Source organism: Coregonus lavaretus, assembly GCF_964263955.1.
Source record: "Coregonus lavaretus genome assembly, chromosome: 5".
In the NCBI taxonomy this organism is placed as follows: domain Eukaryota; kingdom Metazoa; phylum Chordata; class Actinopteri; order Salmoniformes; family Salmonidae; genus Coregonus; species Coregonus lavaretus.
Window position 1 is genome coordinate 17,797,887 of NC_139992.1, and position 15,328 is coordinate 17,813,214.

The following is a 15,328-nucleotide window of genomic DNA, read 5'->3' on the forward strand; positions in this document are numbered from 1 at the left end:
ACATGGACATGCATTGCCAAACAACGCTACTGCCATCTTCTGGTTTGGAGTACTTTAACAAGGCTGAGTGGCTGACGACTTCAAGGTCTTTGCTGTGTGAACACAAAATATATTGACTGCCGACACTGTTCAGAGGTGCTACGTACTGTCGGCAGGCAAACGTTTGACAATCCTACCAGTGTGTTTGAGCTTTAACTAAAATGTTCTTGAACAGACTTGAAGTCTCCCATTGACATACATCTATCTCAAGTTAAAATCTGTCTCTTACTGAGAAACCAAGAGAATGGTTTCTCTCTCTGAAGTGGAGGAAATTAGAACACTGTTACTAAACAATACTATGGCTATCTACTGTAAATTGAAGCCAGACTATTTGATGATCATAACAGAGATTCAGCTTTTTGCCTTACACAATCCAGGACAGAACAGAGGTCAAAACTGCATTACAGTGTTAACATACAGTCCATGACTCATGACATCAAGCAACAACTGAAAATGTGCAATGATACCCTTTTCACACTACTGGGCCAGACAAAGCGGAGCCAAGCTGAACTGCTCTGATCTGATTGCACATCCCCTGTAGTTGCTTAAACTGTGCTGGAAAGGACAATGTGAGAAAAAAATATGCAAGCCAGCCCAGTGCGGTTCAGGTTGGCCATATAGTGTGAATCAGGTATGACTGTCCTTCTGTCTGGGGGCTGTTATGATGAACACTGTCATACACATGTAGCTGTCCATTAATTTAATCAAATAGGAAGACTATGGTAATTCAAGTCATTCAGGAAGCAGTTTGATGCTCTTTATTATTACACAAGAATCCAATACTTAGACCCTCAGTGGTCTTAGCGAGCCCACTGTACCTCTGTACTTCATGCTTCAGGGCAACGCACGCAGACAGGCAAAGTTAAACAAGTTCAATCAAATAAATACACTGTTGTTCGTTCAAGCTTCGCAGTGTAGTAGTCCTCTCAGTTCAGTGCACCGGGGAGGTACTGTCTGTAGTAGGACGTCATCCACTCACTGTTCCACGTGGTCAGAGGTCACCTGTTTGTCAACTCATGTCAGTATCCCCTTTGTGTTACTTCTGGCTCCCTGGCTCCATACCGATATACAGGGTTGTGTCCATTAGGGCACACCGTAGCGAAAACGGGAGATAAAAACAAGCATTAATTAGTGGACGAGCTCAGATAGTACCTCCCCGTTTCACTCAGTTTCTGCCATTTTCTTCCATTCTCTGCCTACTGAACACGACCCTGGTGTCACGACCCAGGAATTAATACGGGGCGAAAAGTATAGAGCCGGTGGTGGGCCGGATGGGCCCTGGAGCAGCCCGGAGGAAGGAGCCCATGGAGCTCATGGAGCCTGGGAGGCCAGCAGTCTGAAAGATGGAAGTGTTGGGCCGCGGGTGCAGGGCGATGGAGGGGACAGTGGTGGGGCAGAAGGGGTTGGAGAGGAATGCGGCAGGGGAGATAGGCTTCACCAGGTCCTTCTGAAGAGCCAGCTTGGCCTGAAGAAGAGGAGAGGAGAGGAGAGGAGAGGAGAGGAGAGGAGAGGAGAGGAGAGGAGAGGAGAGGAGAGGAGAGGAGAGGAGAGGAGAGGAGAGGAGAGGAGAGGAGAGGAGAGGAGAGGAGAGGAGAGGAGAGGAGAGGAGAGGAGAGGAGAGGAGTTAAATGAGAAATCAAATCTATTCATAAAGAAATCATTCGTATTGATTAGCTACACAAACAACAAGCCATTATTTTCCATGAGCATAAAGGCCTGTCTTTAAGCCCACTGATGCATCAATATTCCTAAATGCTGTTTTAAGAAACTGCCAATAAATGTATTAACGATTAATCCCTGAAGTCGAATCAACTTTTCTTGAGGGGCTTTGATTAGGAACATATATGATACATACGGCCAGGACTGTGGAGCTGCGTTGCTGTTTGTTGTAAGGGCTGTATTTGGGCTTCATCGGTTTCCCAGCCACTCTGTCCTTGTGCCTTCTGCTGGAGATGTGCTGACAAAATACAACAAAAAAGATCAATGACGTTACTGTGTGTGAATCCCTATGGGAACCTGGTCAAAAGTAGTGCACTATAAAGGGTATAGGGTGCCATTTGGGACACACCTTTTGGTGAGCCAATTATAAAAAGCCTGTAAGGTCCCTTCAAGCTGTAACAAGACAAGCACGGCATACTTCAGTTCCCAAAGTGAAATCAATTTCACGTTAAAAAAAAATGTTTTAAAGGTGAATTCTAGGATTTTAAATAAGTGAGTTCCCAGAATGTGTTTTCCCCAATTCCCCCTCTGACCATACTGTATTGTGATTGACCTAATCTCGGCACCAATAAATCTCACAAATCTTGCATGCGCGCTGGCTGCTGATCAGCTAAGATGTATTTATTCATTTGTGCACAAGAAAATTAAAGAGAGGTAAAAACCCAAAGGGCTGGAAAGGCCTGTCACGAGACACTATGGTGTACCTGTTTGAGCTGTATTTCTGAGTTGACATGGACGTCACAGATCTCACAATGGAACGTCTTGTTCTGCAGTCCGGAGCCTTTCAGCACGGTGGTGGCCTGGACTTTGAGCTTTGAGCCCGGTCTGGGATAGGCCTTAATTGGGCCTGCGCCGTTCCTCGCCTCAAGCATAGTTTTGTGTTTAGAACCTTCAGGGAACAGAAGAAAGGGAAAAACATAATGAAGTATATTGCACACGGAAAATACCATAAATAAAACATACAAAGAACACCATTTCATTTGTTTGGATTAAAAGTAGAACAGATTTTGTTTTCCCATCCAAAATTCTCATAGGTCTCACTGACCTCACTATAACTACATAACAGCCGTACGTGCCAATGTTAGCTAACAAACATCTGACATATTGAGCCCTTCTGCTTTTAACACAATTATGATGGCTAGGGGGCAAATCGGATTTCAATATGGTCAATATGAAATCTTTTGTGACGTTGTTGTCATGTTGTATACTGGAAGGATGTTTTGGAAACGTTTTGTTGTACCTTTAACAACCCAAAGAAAAGTCCAGATAACAACCAAAATATGACATATTTCCCATGAAAAACAAAGGGGATTGCAGTGTGAAGGTATTTGTGGACATTGTTGTGAGATGGGTGTTAACAGAAGTTAAGGGAAAACTGAACAAGAACAAGCTGAAAGCCTTGCGGAGGAGGGTGGCACACACAACAGAGCAAACAGAAACAGATGCTGGATCACACCTGTGTTGTGGGCCTCCAGCTGCGACAGAGAGTTGACGGCCACTTTGCAAAGCGAACAGTACAGGAGCTTTTTGGCTTTTTCGTCCTCCGACTCTGGCGTGGGCTGAGTTGCTGTAGCAGTGGTTGAGGCCGTGAGCCCAGGCTTGGTGCTGCTGCTGCCACTGCTCTTCATAACAGGCCCCTGTAGTTGTACTTGTGTAGCTGATGGGGGGCTGGCAGGCGTGGGATCACACAGGACGGGATTACAGGGACTGAGGACGGCCATGGCTGTTAAAGCTGCCAGGGAGGAGGAGTTGGAGATGATGGGGACGAAAGCATTTGGAGAAGCCAAGGTTTTATCTGCCGTGCTAGGAGGCACTGCGATTTGTTCTGAGATCAAGAAAGAGAGAGGGCGGGAGGGAGGGAAGGAGGGAGGGAGAGGGAAAGAGAGAGAGAGACACAACATCTGACAGTTAGTCCGGGAGCGTTAACAATATTGCAACTTTTGGTGACACATTCCTTAACATCTTTATTTTGGTGTGTTGTGTAAGAGTTTGATCCCTGGGGAGGGAGAGTTCTTTTTCACACAGCAGCAGCTGAGTAGCAGGAGCAGGACTGAGCTACTGGCCAGTGGTGTTTTCTGTATCTTTATCTCTCTCTCTTTCTGTGTGTACATGCGTGCGTACCAGTTTGTGTGCCTACGTGTGTGTGCGTCCATGTGGCCCTCTGTCAATGTTACAGAGCCCAGTTGTCAAACTCTTGTCCCCAAAATTGGTAAAAAAATAACAAACAAGAAAGTATACCAGTTCCATTTAACGACAAAAAATTTGAAAAATCTGCCATACAGGTTGCTAAATAGTTGGGAAGAGATTTCCGATGTGCCCATTCCATGGCACATGGTTTATGAACTGATACACAAAACAACGCCTGATTCAAAACGTAGTTTTTCAATTTAAATTGTTATACAACATTCTTGCGATTAATAGAATGTTATGTATATGGGGGATACAACCATTCCCGCTCTGCAGATTTTGCTGGGAAGAGAGAATCATTAGATCACTTGTTTTGGTACTGCCCATATGTAGCTTGTTTCTGGTCACAGGTTCAGGAATGGCTGAAAAATCACATTTACCGAAAACTAACTCTGCAAATAGCACTGCTGGGTGACTTGAAAAGCCATAGTCAATCGATCAATAATACTCTTAGTAAAAATGTTAATCTTTAATTTACAATCAGTAGAAACTATGAGAATAGAAAGGTTCAGAACTTTTGTGAAACATCACAGCACAGTTGAAAAATATATGGCTAGTAGAAATCAAAACTGGATGGTTTTCAGAGATAGATGGGAGGGGTTGAGGGTAGCTGAAGGGTGGGACAAAAAAATACAATGTAAACTAACTAATGTAAAATGTACCCCCCCCCCTCCATTCATTCACAGATAAGAGATGGAAGGATACACATTGAAGAGATATTGACAAATACTGGTGCTTTGAATCAATGTGTTTACTTTTAACTGAATCTAGACTCAAAAACATTAAAGGAACATCCCTGTTTGACCATTCCCAGAATTTCACAATTTTACCCATTCAGACTCAAACCTTTAATACAGAACTACTCTGAAGAGCCGATTCGCAGAGCTCACAATTACACTGATAATCCAGCATGCTGTGTTCGTTCGTTTCAAGACATTACATAAAAGACAGCCTCTTATGTAAACAGCTGAAGCTAGCAATTTTAATGATTTCGTTTTTCAACTCTTTCTGTTTAAACTGAATCTGACTTCAGCCTCTCTGTTTGCCAGAAACCCAGCCAGGAGAAACAACAGCATCCCCCCGACAGAGAGTGGGGTTGCATCCCAAATGATACACTAAGGCCCATAGGTCCCAGGTCATAAGTGGTGCCATTTGGGACATAGCCTTGGTCGAAACAGAGGCTTGTACTAATATGGCACGATGGCAGCGACCATCAGAGAGAAGAGAAGCACCCCAAACATCCAGCTAGACAGTCTGTGACTCCAACTAACAGTGTGACATGGCACCCTATTCCCTATATAGTGCACTACATAGAGCTCTTGTCATAAGTAGTGCACTATACAGGGAATAGGGTGCCATTTGGGACACAGACACAGAATACTAACAAGTAGTATCGCTGGCTCTGGATCGTTACAGAACTTCAACCTAATCTCTAAAGAGGGCTGAGCAGTGAGTTTCTGTCTGTGTTCCAAAAGGTACCCTATCCCCTATATAGTGCACTACTTTTGAACTGGGTCATATGGGCCCTGGTCAAAAGTAGTGCACTATATAGGGAATAGGGTTCCATTTGGGATGCATTTTCTGAAACCCTCTTACCTGCAGTTTGGACCCCAGGAAGAGTAGATGCTGCCTTGGCAACAGCTAATGGGGATCCTAATAAAAAACGAAATACCTCCTAATTTGCACTCCCCTGATGTGAGGCCAGACAGTGTGATTTAAAACAATATCAAGATCCAACAGAAATGAGTGCAAATTTACATTTTACAACACATTGCTTTAGATTTTAAGCTTTCTTTTTTGCCTTGGTTTGTAACACATGCTTACCATACATGTGGTCTATTCTGACTATATTAATCTATACATTAGTCATTAGATATTATCGTCTGTCCCCTATAGGTTACTACCACAGAGCAACTTGGAATTATTCTATGAAAAAAACTCAAATGGATGTGGTTTCACTACTTTATCCCAGTGAGCAAAACTGGTTGAAATGCATGGCACTTGTCACACACTAATACCTGTTAATTAGTCATTTAATTGGTTAAAGCATTTCCCAGACTTGGCAAACACTTATTCCAAAGACAAATACAGTGCACATATGCACATGCACACAAAGCATGTAATGACACAAGATAACACACAATTTTATTTAACTAGGCAAGTCAGTTAAGAACAAATTCTTATTTACAATGACGGCCTACACCGGCCAAACCTGGACGAATTGTGCGCTGCCCTATGGGATTCCCAATCACGGCCGGTTGTGATACAGCCTGGAATCGAACCAGGGGGTTTGTAGTGACGCCTCAAGCACTGAGATGCAGTGCCTTAGACCGTTGCGCCACTCAGGAGCCCAGAGACTAGAGCATGGAGAGGAATGGAAAGTTTCCACATACCTGGTTGGTCAGAGTTGCTGGCCGTGACAGTGCTGGTCAAGCTGGTGGAGGTGGTGGTGGTGATTGTCTTTGCACTGTCCAGGGAAGGAGGAAGAGGAGGAGGTGGAAGGGAACTCTTGGGCGGCTTATTCTTGGTGTTCTCCTGTGCTTTGAGCTTCTTGGCATGTTTAGTGCCTTTGTAGTGCGCCTCGGCTTGGCTCTGCAGAGGGAGAACAAATGAACCATGCAATCAGGCTAGTTTCTCACACAACGGGTCTCAGTCATGGACTGCAATCACATCAAATCACATAGGAGACAAATACACACACACACACACACAGACACACACACTTCAATCCCACAGAGGAAAAACACAGCTTTCAATAGATAGGCCCAATCAGAGGAAAAATTAGAGAGATGCTTGAAAGTGTTTGATTTCTAGAGCGGATCATGATGTTAGGATTTTCATATGGCCAATGGGAAGAAGTAGGGTGTGTGTGTGTGTGTGTGTGTGTGTGTGTGTGTGTGTGTGTGTGTGTGTGTGTGTGTGTGTGTGTGTGTGTGTGTGTGTGAGAGAGAGAGAGAGAGAGAGAGAGAGAGAGAGAGAGAGAGAGAGAGAGAGAGAGAGAGAGAGAGAGAGAGAGAGAGAGAGAGAGAGAGAGAGAGAGAGAGAGAGAGAGAGAGAGAAAGAGAGAGAGAGAGAGCTTTAGACAAAATAATTAATGATAAGAAAAATAAATGAAGAAGAAATGGATTCTAGTGAGTGAGCAAAAAGCATTTTGGAGACAGAGTTTTAAATTGGTTTGATTGTACACTCTATATCCTGGATATATGGGGGAAATGACTACAATACACTCAGCGAATCTTTATGTTGAATTAGATTTAGCAGTTGAGTGGAATATCAGCTTACCTCAATGTGGTCTGGTGCATTGAGTCGCTATAGGTAAATAGCTTTATTTGACCAATCTTGTTTCTCACATCCTGTCCTTGCACATACAATCATTAGAATTAATTCATATTGAACCATGGTCCTCTTCTCTGAGGTGGAACTCTCCTGTCTCTATTACTTTTAAAGGTTTGTGGTCCTACTCATCACACACATATCTTTCAAATCCACGTGGCTATGGAAAGGGAACACCTTTGTTCTCCAACCAAGGTGCATTAATTGAGGCGCAAACTGAACTGAAGATATCCCTGTGGCTATAACATTTACAGAAAACACCTAGGTATCCATGGAAACTCAGAACCTCCAACCCTGGAGTGAGAAATGTCTTTAGAGAAAGTCACTGAGCTGAGGACACATGAGTCACTAGTGACATGAGATTATATCTGTGACTCAAGGGTTGCATCCCAAATGGCACCCTATTCCCTATATAGTGCCTTACTTTTGACTAGAGCCCTATTGGCCCTGGTTAAAAAATAGTGCCCTTAATAGGGAATAGGATGCCATTTGGAACACAGACAAGATGACTCACCCATACTGCCACGAGACAACCAGTCAGATGAAACACCAGAGGAAATGGAAAATCAAGAGTGTTTTCTCTGTCATAGATCAAATGAGACACTGGGTGTTTCTCAATATACCGTGCTCCACACTCATGCTCCGAGTGCATTCTCCGAGGACGTTCTCTTGAGTACGTTCTTGTGAGGACGAGAGTGTGGAGAACGGATAAAACATTGAGAAGCACTCGCACTCTCCCTACGGTATAACCTCACGCTGCACCTCCCCATTCACTGAACCTTCTTCCAGCCAGGACAATGGCAATAGAAACTAAACAAGATATACACAAAGCAAACATTTTACTTCATAATTATCAGCTAGCTATATGTGAATCATAATGATCTAGCTAGCCAGCTAGTTTAACAAACAATAATGACCAAAAGCTAATGTTATGCTAGGTAGATGTCAATTCTTCATGGGTAGCTGAGTGGCGCAGTGGTCTAAGCCACTAGAGATCCTGGTTCGAATCCTGGCTCTGTCGCAGCCGGCCGCGACCGGGAGACTCATGGGCGGCGCACAATTGGCCCAGCGTCGTCCAGGGTAGGGGAGGGAATGGCCGGCAGGGATGTAGCTCAGTTGATAGAGCATGGCGTTTGCAACGCCAGGGTTGTGGGTTCGATTCCCATGGGGCGTCAGTATAAAAAAATATATATATAATGTATTCACTAACTGTAAGTCGCTCTGGATAAGAGCGTCTGCTAAATGACTAAAATGTAGCTGGCCTAACAATTTTTTGTGGCTAGCTAACAGTAGTAGGTAGCCAGTTAGCCCTATGGGCTTGCAATCTACGCACACTACAGAGGGTATTGTAGGCAGGTATACATGCCAAAATTAACACAGTGTGTATTTATTAACGTATCAAGATAAAATATTGTAGTCAGGCAACACATGAGATGTGAACAGGAAACATTTCATTCCGAAGTCTGAGTTTATTTTCTCTCGCTTCAGCTCAAATAGTGGCTGCCATTGATTTCAAATTTGCGTCATATTTCTGTGCATACTTTCCGTTGAAGCTTGCATCAATGCATGCTTCAAAATATGTACAAACGGAGTACGCATTCGAGAACTGCCCTCCGTGCTTCGTTTTGCATACTTTGATTTGGACTCAAGCCCGATGTCCACCAGATGCATATGCGTTTTGTTTTGATGGATGTCTATCCCGCATTTTGACGCACGTGCTTCGCTTTTCAACTTTCTTAACGCTAGCTAGTTGGAGTCTGTGTGTGTACTTCCGTTTGTACCACCGCATGGTAAAGCAAAACACGAGTTGAAAATATTGAATGCATGCGGTACACAGAACGCACCCCAGCCTAGTGTGGCACCCCCAGCATAGCGTTGCGGACTGCTCCATTGACAATGAATGACTTCTGCCGGAACGCAAAGAGTTTGATGAATGACATGAGGCGTCATTCTCCGACTCTCGTGTGCTCCAATTTGCGTGGTCAGAGCATGGTAGTATGCATTTGAGAAACACCCACTGTGTGTACGCACTATGTCTGTTCGAATAGAAAAGGTGTCTAAAGATCCTTAAGATCCTAAATTGCCTAGAGATTTGCTTTCCTGATAGAAGAGAGTAAACTGAAGAAAAAGGCTCACATACTGCAGATGCAGTGAACAAGTAAACCTTTATGTTAACTACAGTAGGTGTAGTTGTCAATTAATCAAATTCCTGATTAGAGTAGCAGAAGTGAGGACACACTAGAAAAAGTATTATTACATAGAGTACTGCTGTAGTGTTTGTGTTTATACTTTTTCATAACGACAAGTTTTATGTCGGACGACAATAGAATGTTCATGATGTCACTGCGACAACTGTCGATAGATGTAGTATAAACCAGCCTTTAGTCTTGAAATCTTTGGTTGTTTAGTACACTACCATACTCACTCTGTTTAGCACATGGCCTCACATGAAGCCTTAAAGAGATGGGTGGGGCTAAGGCTTAAGAGGGTGTGAACGATGCTGAATGGGTGTAGACAAAGAAGAGGTCTCCAGTAGGTGTACCAAAACATTCAAACATTCTCAAAAGTGAGGTTACAAGTTTATCAACTTTCAAAGCAGAACTACTTTCCCATTGTTCCTCAACCGTAGTGTATGATATAACCTTTTCTAGCTCTGAGTCGCTACTTTTATCCAATGTAAAAACCACCATTACAAATTTTGCTACATAAAACTGAGTCGAGCCGGTCGGTCACATTTTGTTATGTTACAGCCTTATTCTAAAATTAATTAAATAAATGTTTTTCATAATCAATCTACACACAATACCCCATAATGACAAAGTGAAAACTGTTTTTTTTAAATGTTTGCACATTTATAAAAAATAAAAAACAGAAATACCTTATTTAGAAGGGCCTTGGTCAGGAAGGTTAGTCAGGATCGAGTCAAAGATGAACGGAGCAAAGTACAGAGCGATCCTTGATAAAAACCTGCTCAAGAGAGCTCAGGACCTCAGACTGGAGCGAAGGTTCACCTTTCAACAGGACAACGACCCTAAGCACACAGCCAAGACAACGCAGGAGTGGCTTCGGGACAAGTATCTGAATGTCCTTGAGTGGCCCAGCCAGAGCCCGGACTTGAACCCAATCGAACATCTCTGGAGAGACCTGAAAATAGCTGTGCAGCGACGCTCCCCATCCAACCTGACAGAGCTTGAGAGGATCTGCAGAGAAGAATGGGAGAAACTCCCCAAATACAGGTGTGCAAAGCTTGTAGCGTCATACCCAAGAAGACTCAAGGCTGTAATAGCTGCCAAAGGAGCTTCAACAAAGTACTGAGTAAAGGGTCTGAATACTTATGTAAATGTGATATTTCATTTTTTTATTTTTATACATTTGTAAAATATTCAATAAACTGTTTTTTGCTTTGTCATTATGGGGTATTGTGTGTAGATTGATGAAGGGGAAAAACAATTTAATCAATTTTAGAATAAGTCTGTATCGTAACAAACTGTGGAAAAAGTCAAAGGGTCTGAATAATTTCAGAATGCACTGTATAGTGTATATAAACATGTCTAGTTAGATACCTTCCTTTGAAGTAGCCTACCTTATCCATTTGATCCCTGATTCATTGAATGAGGGAATAATTTTATAAAGACAAGTATTTGGTTGTAATGTTGCAATATTTTATACCATCCTCCAGGATAGCTACTGCATGGGTTTGCAGGCTTTTGTTCAAGCCCTGGTCTAACCACATTGTAGCCTAAACATCAGCTGCTCAACAGGACCTTGATAAGCAGACTTGGCCAAGCCTGCACACCCAGGAGCTCTCCAGATGGAGGGTTGACCACATGTTGACAACATGTGACTAACAGTACAGTTCTACTTTGCGGGGGGTTAAGTGCCTTGGTCAAGGGCACAACGGCAATAAATGGTGGGTCTGCATGGGATCAGACACAGTAGCCTTCCAGTGTCAATAATGCTTACTTTTTCATGTAGGCTATAATAATAGTCATGAAAATCTGGTTAAAAGTCATGGAGAAGTCATGGAAAATGTGTATAAACCCTTAATAGTGAATAATCAGAGGTGTCTATAGCATAATGTAATTTATGAATTTCAGTGAGCATAGTCTAATGGACCGACTTGGAAAAAGACAGCTCCTGCACTTCTTTCATCCCCCAAGTCAAGCACTGTGTACAAATAGAGCTTTCAAAGAGAAACGCACTGGCACACTGTTACAACCTGTCTTTAGGCCATACTGAGTAGTGTTTGCATTTGTTCTCCATTACATACACCCTAGGTATGCATTATTGTCAGCACTCTGTGGACTAGCAAGAGATCATTTATAGAGACATTTATAGCTGGAGGGGCCAAGTGCCAGTCTTGTGAATGGAGTTGGACCGTTGCTTTTTAAAACGACTCTCTCTCTCTGCATCGCTCTTTCGCTCTCTCCCTGTCTCTTTCTCTCTGTGTATCTCTCTCTCTCTCTCTCTCTCTCTCTCTCTCTCTCTCTCTTTCTCTCTGTGTATCTCTCTCTCTCTCTCTCTCTCTTTCTCTCTGTGTATCTCTCTCTCTCTCTCTCTCTCTCTCTCTCTCTCTTCTCTCTGTGTATCTCTCTCTCTCTCTCTCTCTTCTCTCTCTCTCTCTCTCTCTCTCTCTCTCTCTCTCTCTCTCTCTCTCTCTCTCTCTCTCTCTCTCTTTCTCTCTGTGTATCTCTCTCTCTCTCTCTCTCTCTCTCTCTCTCTTCTCTCTCTCTCTCTCTCTCTCTCTCTCTCTCTCTCTCTCTCTCTCTCTCTCTCTCTCTCTCCTCTCTCTCTCTCTCTCTCTCTCTCTCTCTCTCTCTCTCTCTCTCAGGAGTAAGTGTACTTGTGACACACTCCTGTACTGCAGTTGCTGCTGGATGCCTGTGCAGTGTGCGTGTGTGTGTGTGTGTGTGCGGTACAGTACGTGCATGCGTGTGCATGTGCATGCGCATATGTAGCTGAATCACTGACTACCTAAGATGAATCAGACAATGATGCTCTATGAATGGTCTGTGTTTTCATGCCAGCTGTCACAACTAGTACCTTAGTCTCTCTAAGTTCCCCACAGTAACAGTCTCAGAGCATGCAATCTCACCTTGGTGCCCTGGCTCCTTCCCAAAAGCTTTCAGTGTAGATACTGTAATATTAGTGTACTTTTTAGCCCTGGCAGACTGCATTCTCATGGTGGAAATCTCACGGAATCTAAACACGCATTGGTTACCCATAACTGTTACTGGTTTGACTAAATAAATATAAAATCAAACTAAATAGACTAGATAAAAGTTAATTTAAATAAGAATGTGCCATGATTTCTAGGTTTATGGGAAATACTATTGCAGTATGTTATGGTATTATAGCTGTTTTATTTTCCACTCGTAGAGAGGCAACTAGAGGGGGTCGGCAGATGTGTGTGGTGTTGTGTTGTGACCTAGTTCATTTGGACTGTTAACCACACTTCCAGGTGTCGTTAAATTGAGGTTCTATTAGCTTAACTTAAAAAAGAAAGCGTCTTGATTTCTGTTTGTGGAATGTATTATTGCTATGTTTGTCTGCAAGGAGCTGCACACCTAGTGAGGCCACTTGAGAGGCCGGCAGATGTGTGTTGCATGGTGTTGTGGCCTAGTTAACTGAGACTTTTAACAGCAGCTAATCTGGAAATATACATTATCATGAGAGCTCCAGTGAGTATTCATTACACATGACAAATCAACTTGAAACTTAGTTACTGGTTTAATAAATAAAAGTGCCAACGATTTCTACGATTTCTCTTTGTGGTGATATATTATTGGTGTGCTTGTTTGTTTTATTCCCACTCCTATTGAGGCTAATTAGAGGGCAGATGTGTTGTGGCCTAGTTAACTTGGAGAGTTTTGTTTTAAAGACAGGGTTAATCTGGAGTGGCCTGACCTTTGGGTCTTCTTCTAATCCAGAAAACAAAGACCATCCTATTAAATGTTAAGAAACAGCCACTAAATTAATCATAGCTAATTAAAACCCTTAAGGAAATTGTTCCAAAAACACATTTTTACGTGATCTTATGTAAAGTTAATGTGATAACATGTGACAACATGTAAAGCAACATGTGATACCATGGAACTACACATGTGAAAACGTGAAGTGTTCCAAAAACATGTTTTCACATGATTTCGCATGTGAAATGTCACTTGAAATCATGTGATTTTCTGTAAGAGAACTAATTGAAGAAACCTCTGAAACACTGTCAGAAAGACATCGGCTGTGTCCCAAATGGCACCCTTGTCCCATACGTATATACACTGAGTGTACAAAACATTAGGAACACCTGCTCTTTCCATGACAGACTGACCAGGTGAATCCAAGTGAAAGCTATGATCCCTTATTGATGTCACTTGTTAAATCCACTTCAATCAGTGTAGATGAAGGGGAGGATACAGGTTAATGAAGGATTTTTAAGCCTTGAGACAATTGAGACATGGATTATGTATGTGTGTGCCATTCAAGAGGGTGAATGGGCAAGGACAAATCAAATCACATTTTATTTGTCACATGCACCGAATCAACAGGTGTAGTCCTTACTGTCACGTTCGTTGAGTACAGGATTGGACCAAGGTGGCAGCGTTGGTATGCGTACATGTTCGTTTATTGAATAAACACCGAACAAAACAACAAAAGCAACGTAACGTGAAGTTCTAAAGGCTAACATCAAACAAGCCAAACACACAGAAACAAGATCCCACAACATAGGTAGGCAACATGGCTGCCTAAGTATGATCCCCAATCAGAGACAACGATCGACAGCTGCCCTCTGATTGGGAACCACACCTGGCCAACATAGAACTAGATAAACTAGAATGTCAACATTCACATAGATATGTATATACACATCGATATTCACACCCCTGACCAAACCAACGAGAAACAACAGGCATTAAAGGTCAGGGCGTGACAGTACCCCACCCCCCCAAAGGTGCAGACTCCGGCCGCAAAACCTAACTTAACAGGGGAGGGTCCGGGTGCGCATCTAGCCTCGGTGGCGGCTCCGGCTCCGGGCGTGACGTCCTCTCCCTTACTGTCTCCCCGTTGCACCCCTGGTCCGGTTCTGGACCTCGGCGCGATGCTTCCCCTCTCAGTCCCTCCCACGATGCACCAAGCCCTGTCTGGACCCTGGTGTGGGAGGCCCCGACCCTGGAGAGGGGCTGACGTCTGGGCCTGGACCGGCAATCCCCCCGCGATGCACCAAGCCCTGTCTGGACCCTGTGTGGGGAGGCCCCGACCCTGGAGAGGGGTTGACGTCTGGTTCTAGAGTGGAGCCACTGACCGGGAGCTGAACTGGACCCCGGTGGAGCGGACTGCTCTGGCTCTGGGACTGGAGCAGCTGACCAGAAGCTGGACTTGGCACCGGTGGAGCGGACTGCTCTGGCACGGGAGTGGAGCAACTGACCGGAGCTGGACTGGGCACCGGTGGAGCGGACTGCTCTGGCACTGGAGTGGAGCAGCTGACCGGAGCTGGACTGGACACCGGTGGAGCGACTACTCTGGCACTGGAGTGGAGCAGCTGACCGGAGCTGGACTGTGGCACCAGTGTAGGAGCAGTTGACCGGAGCTGGACTAGGCACCGGTGGAGCGGAACTGCTCTGGCACCAGCTGTACCGGGCTGATGACACGCACCCACTGGTCTGGTGCGGGGAGCATGCACGGGCCATACCGGACTGGATACAACGCACCCACTGGTTTGGTGCGGGGAGCAGGCACAGGGCCGTGCCGGACTGGAGACACGCACCACGGGTTTGGTGCGAGGAGCAGGCACGGGCTTTACCGGTCTATGAAGGCGCACTGGCGGCACAGTGCGTAAAGCCGGCGCATAGCCTGGTGCCTGCACAGTCACCATACCTCAAAGTGAGTGCGGGGAGTTGGATCTGCTAACCTCTGCTCTAAAGACTGAGCTCTCTGCTGCTGGAGGGTTAATGCCTCTCTCAGCTTCTCTTGTTGCCTGGCCAGCTCCTCTCTCCGTGCAACCATTGACTCCTTCTCCCTAAGGGCCTCCTGCAGCGCCTGCTTTTGAAGGGAGCTC

The 15,328-nt window shown here is 44.4% G+C and overlaps 1 protein-coding gene across 1 annotated transcript; it reads right to left on the reverse strand.

The window, feature by feature from the left end:
- Positions 1-784: 784 nt before the first annotated feature.
- LOC311128755 (zinc finger protein 385B-like) lies at positions 785-6,602 on the reverse strand (the record flags this gene model as incomplete). The annotated part of the gene is made up of 6 exons (XM_084161003.1): positions 785-1,504; positions 1,895-1,996; positions 2,463-2,647; positions 3,215-3,583; positions 6,339-6,537; positions 6,585-6,602. 6 exons carry the CDS (start codon positions 6,600-6,602, stop codon positions 1,271-1,273), a joined length of 1,107 nt encoding a protein of 368 aa, XP_084017129.1. The 3' UTR covers positions 785-1,270.
- Positions 6,603-15,328: the final 8,726 nt, after the last annotated feature.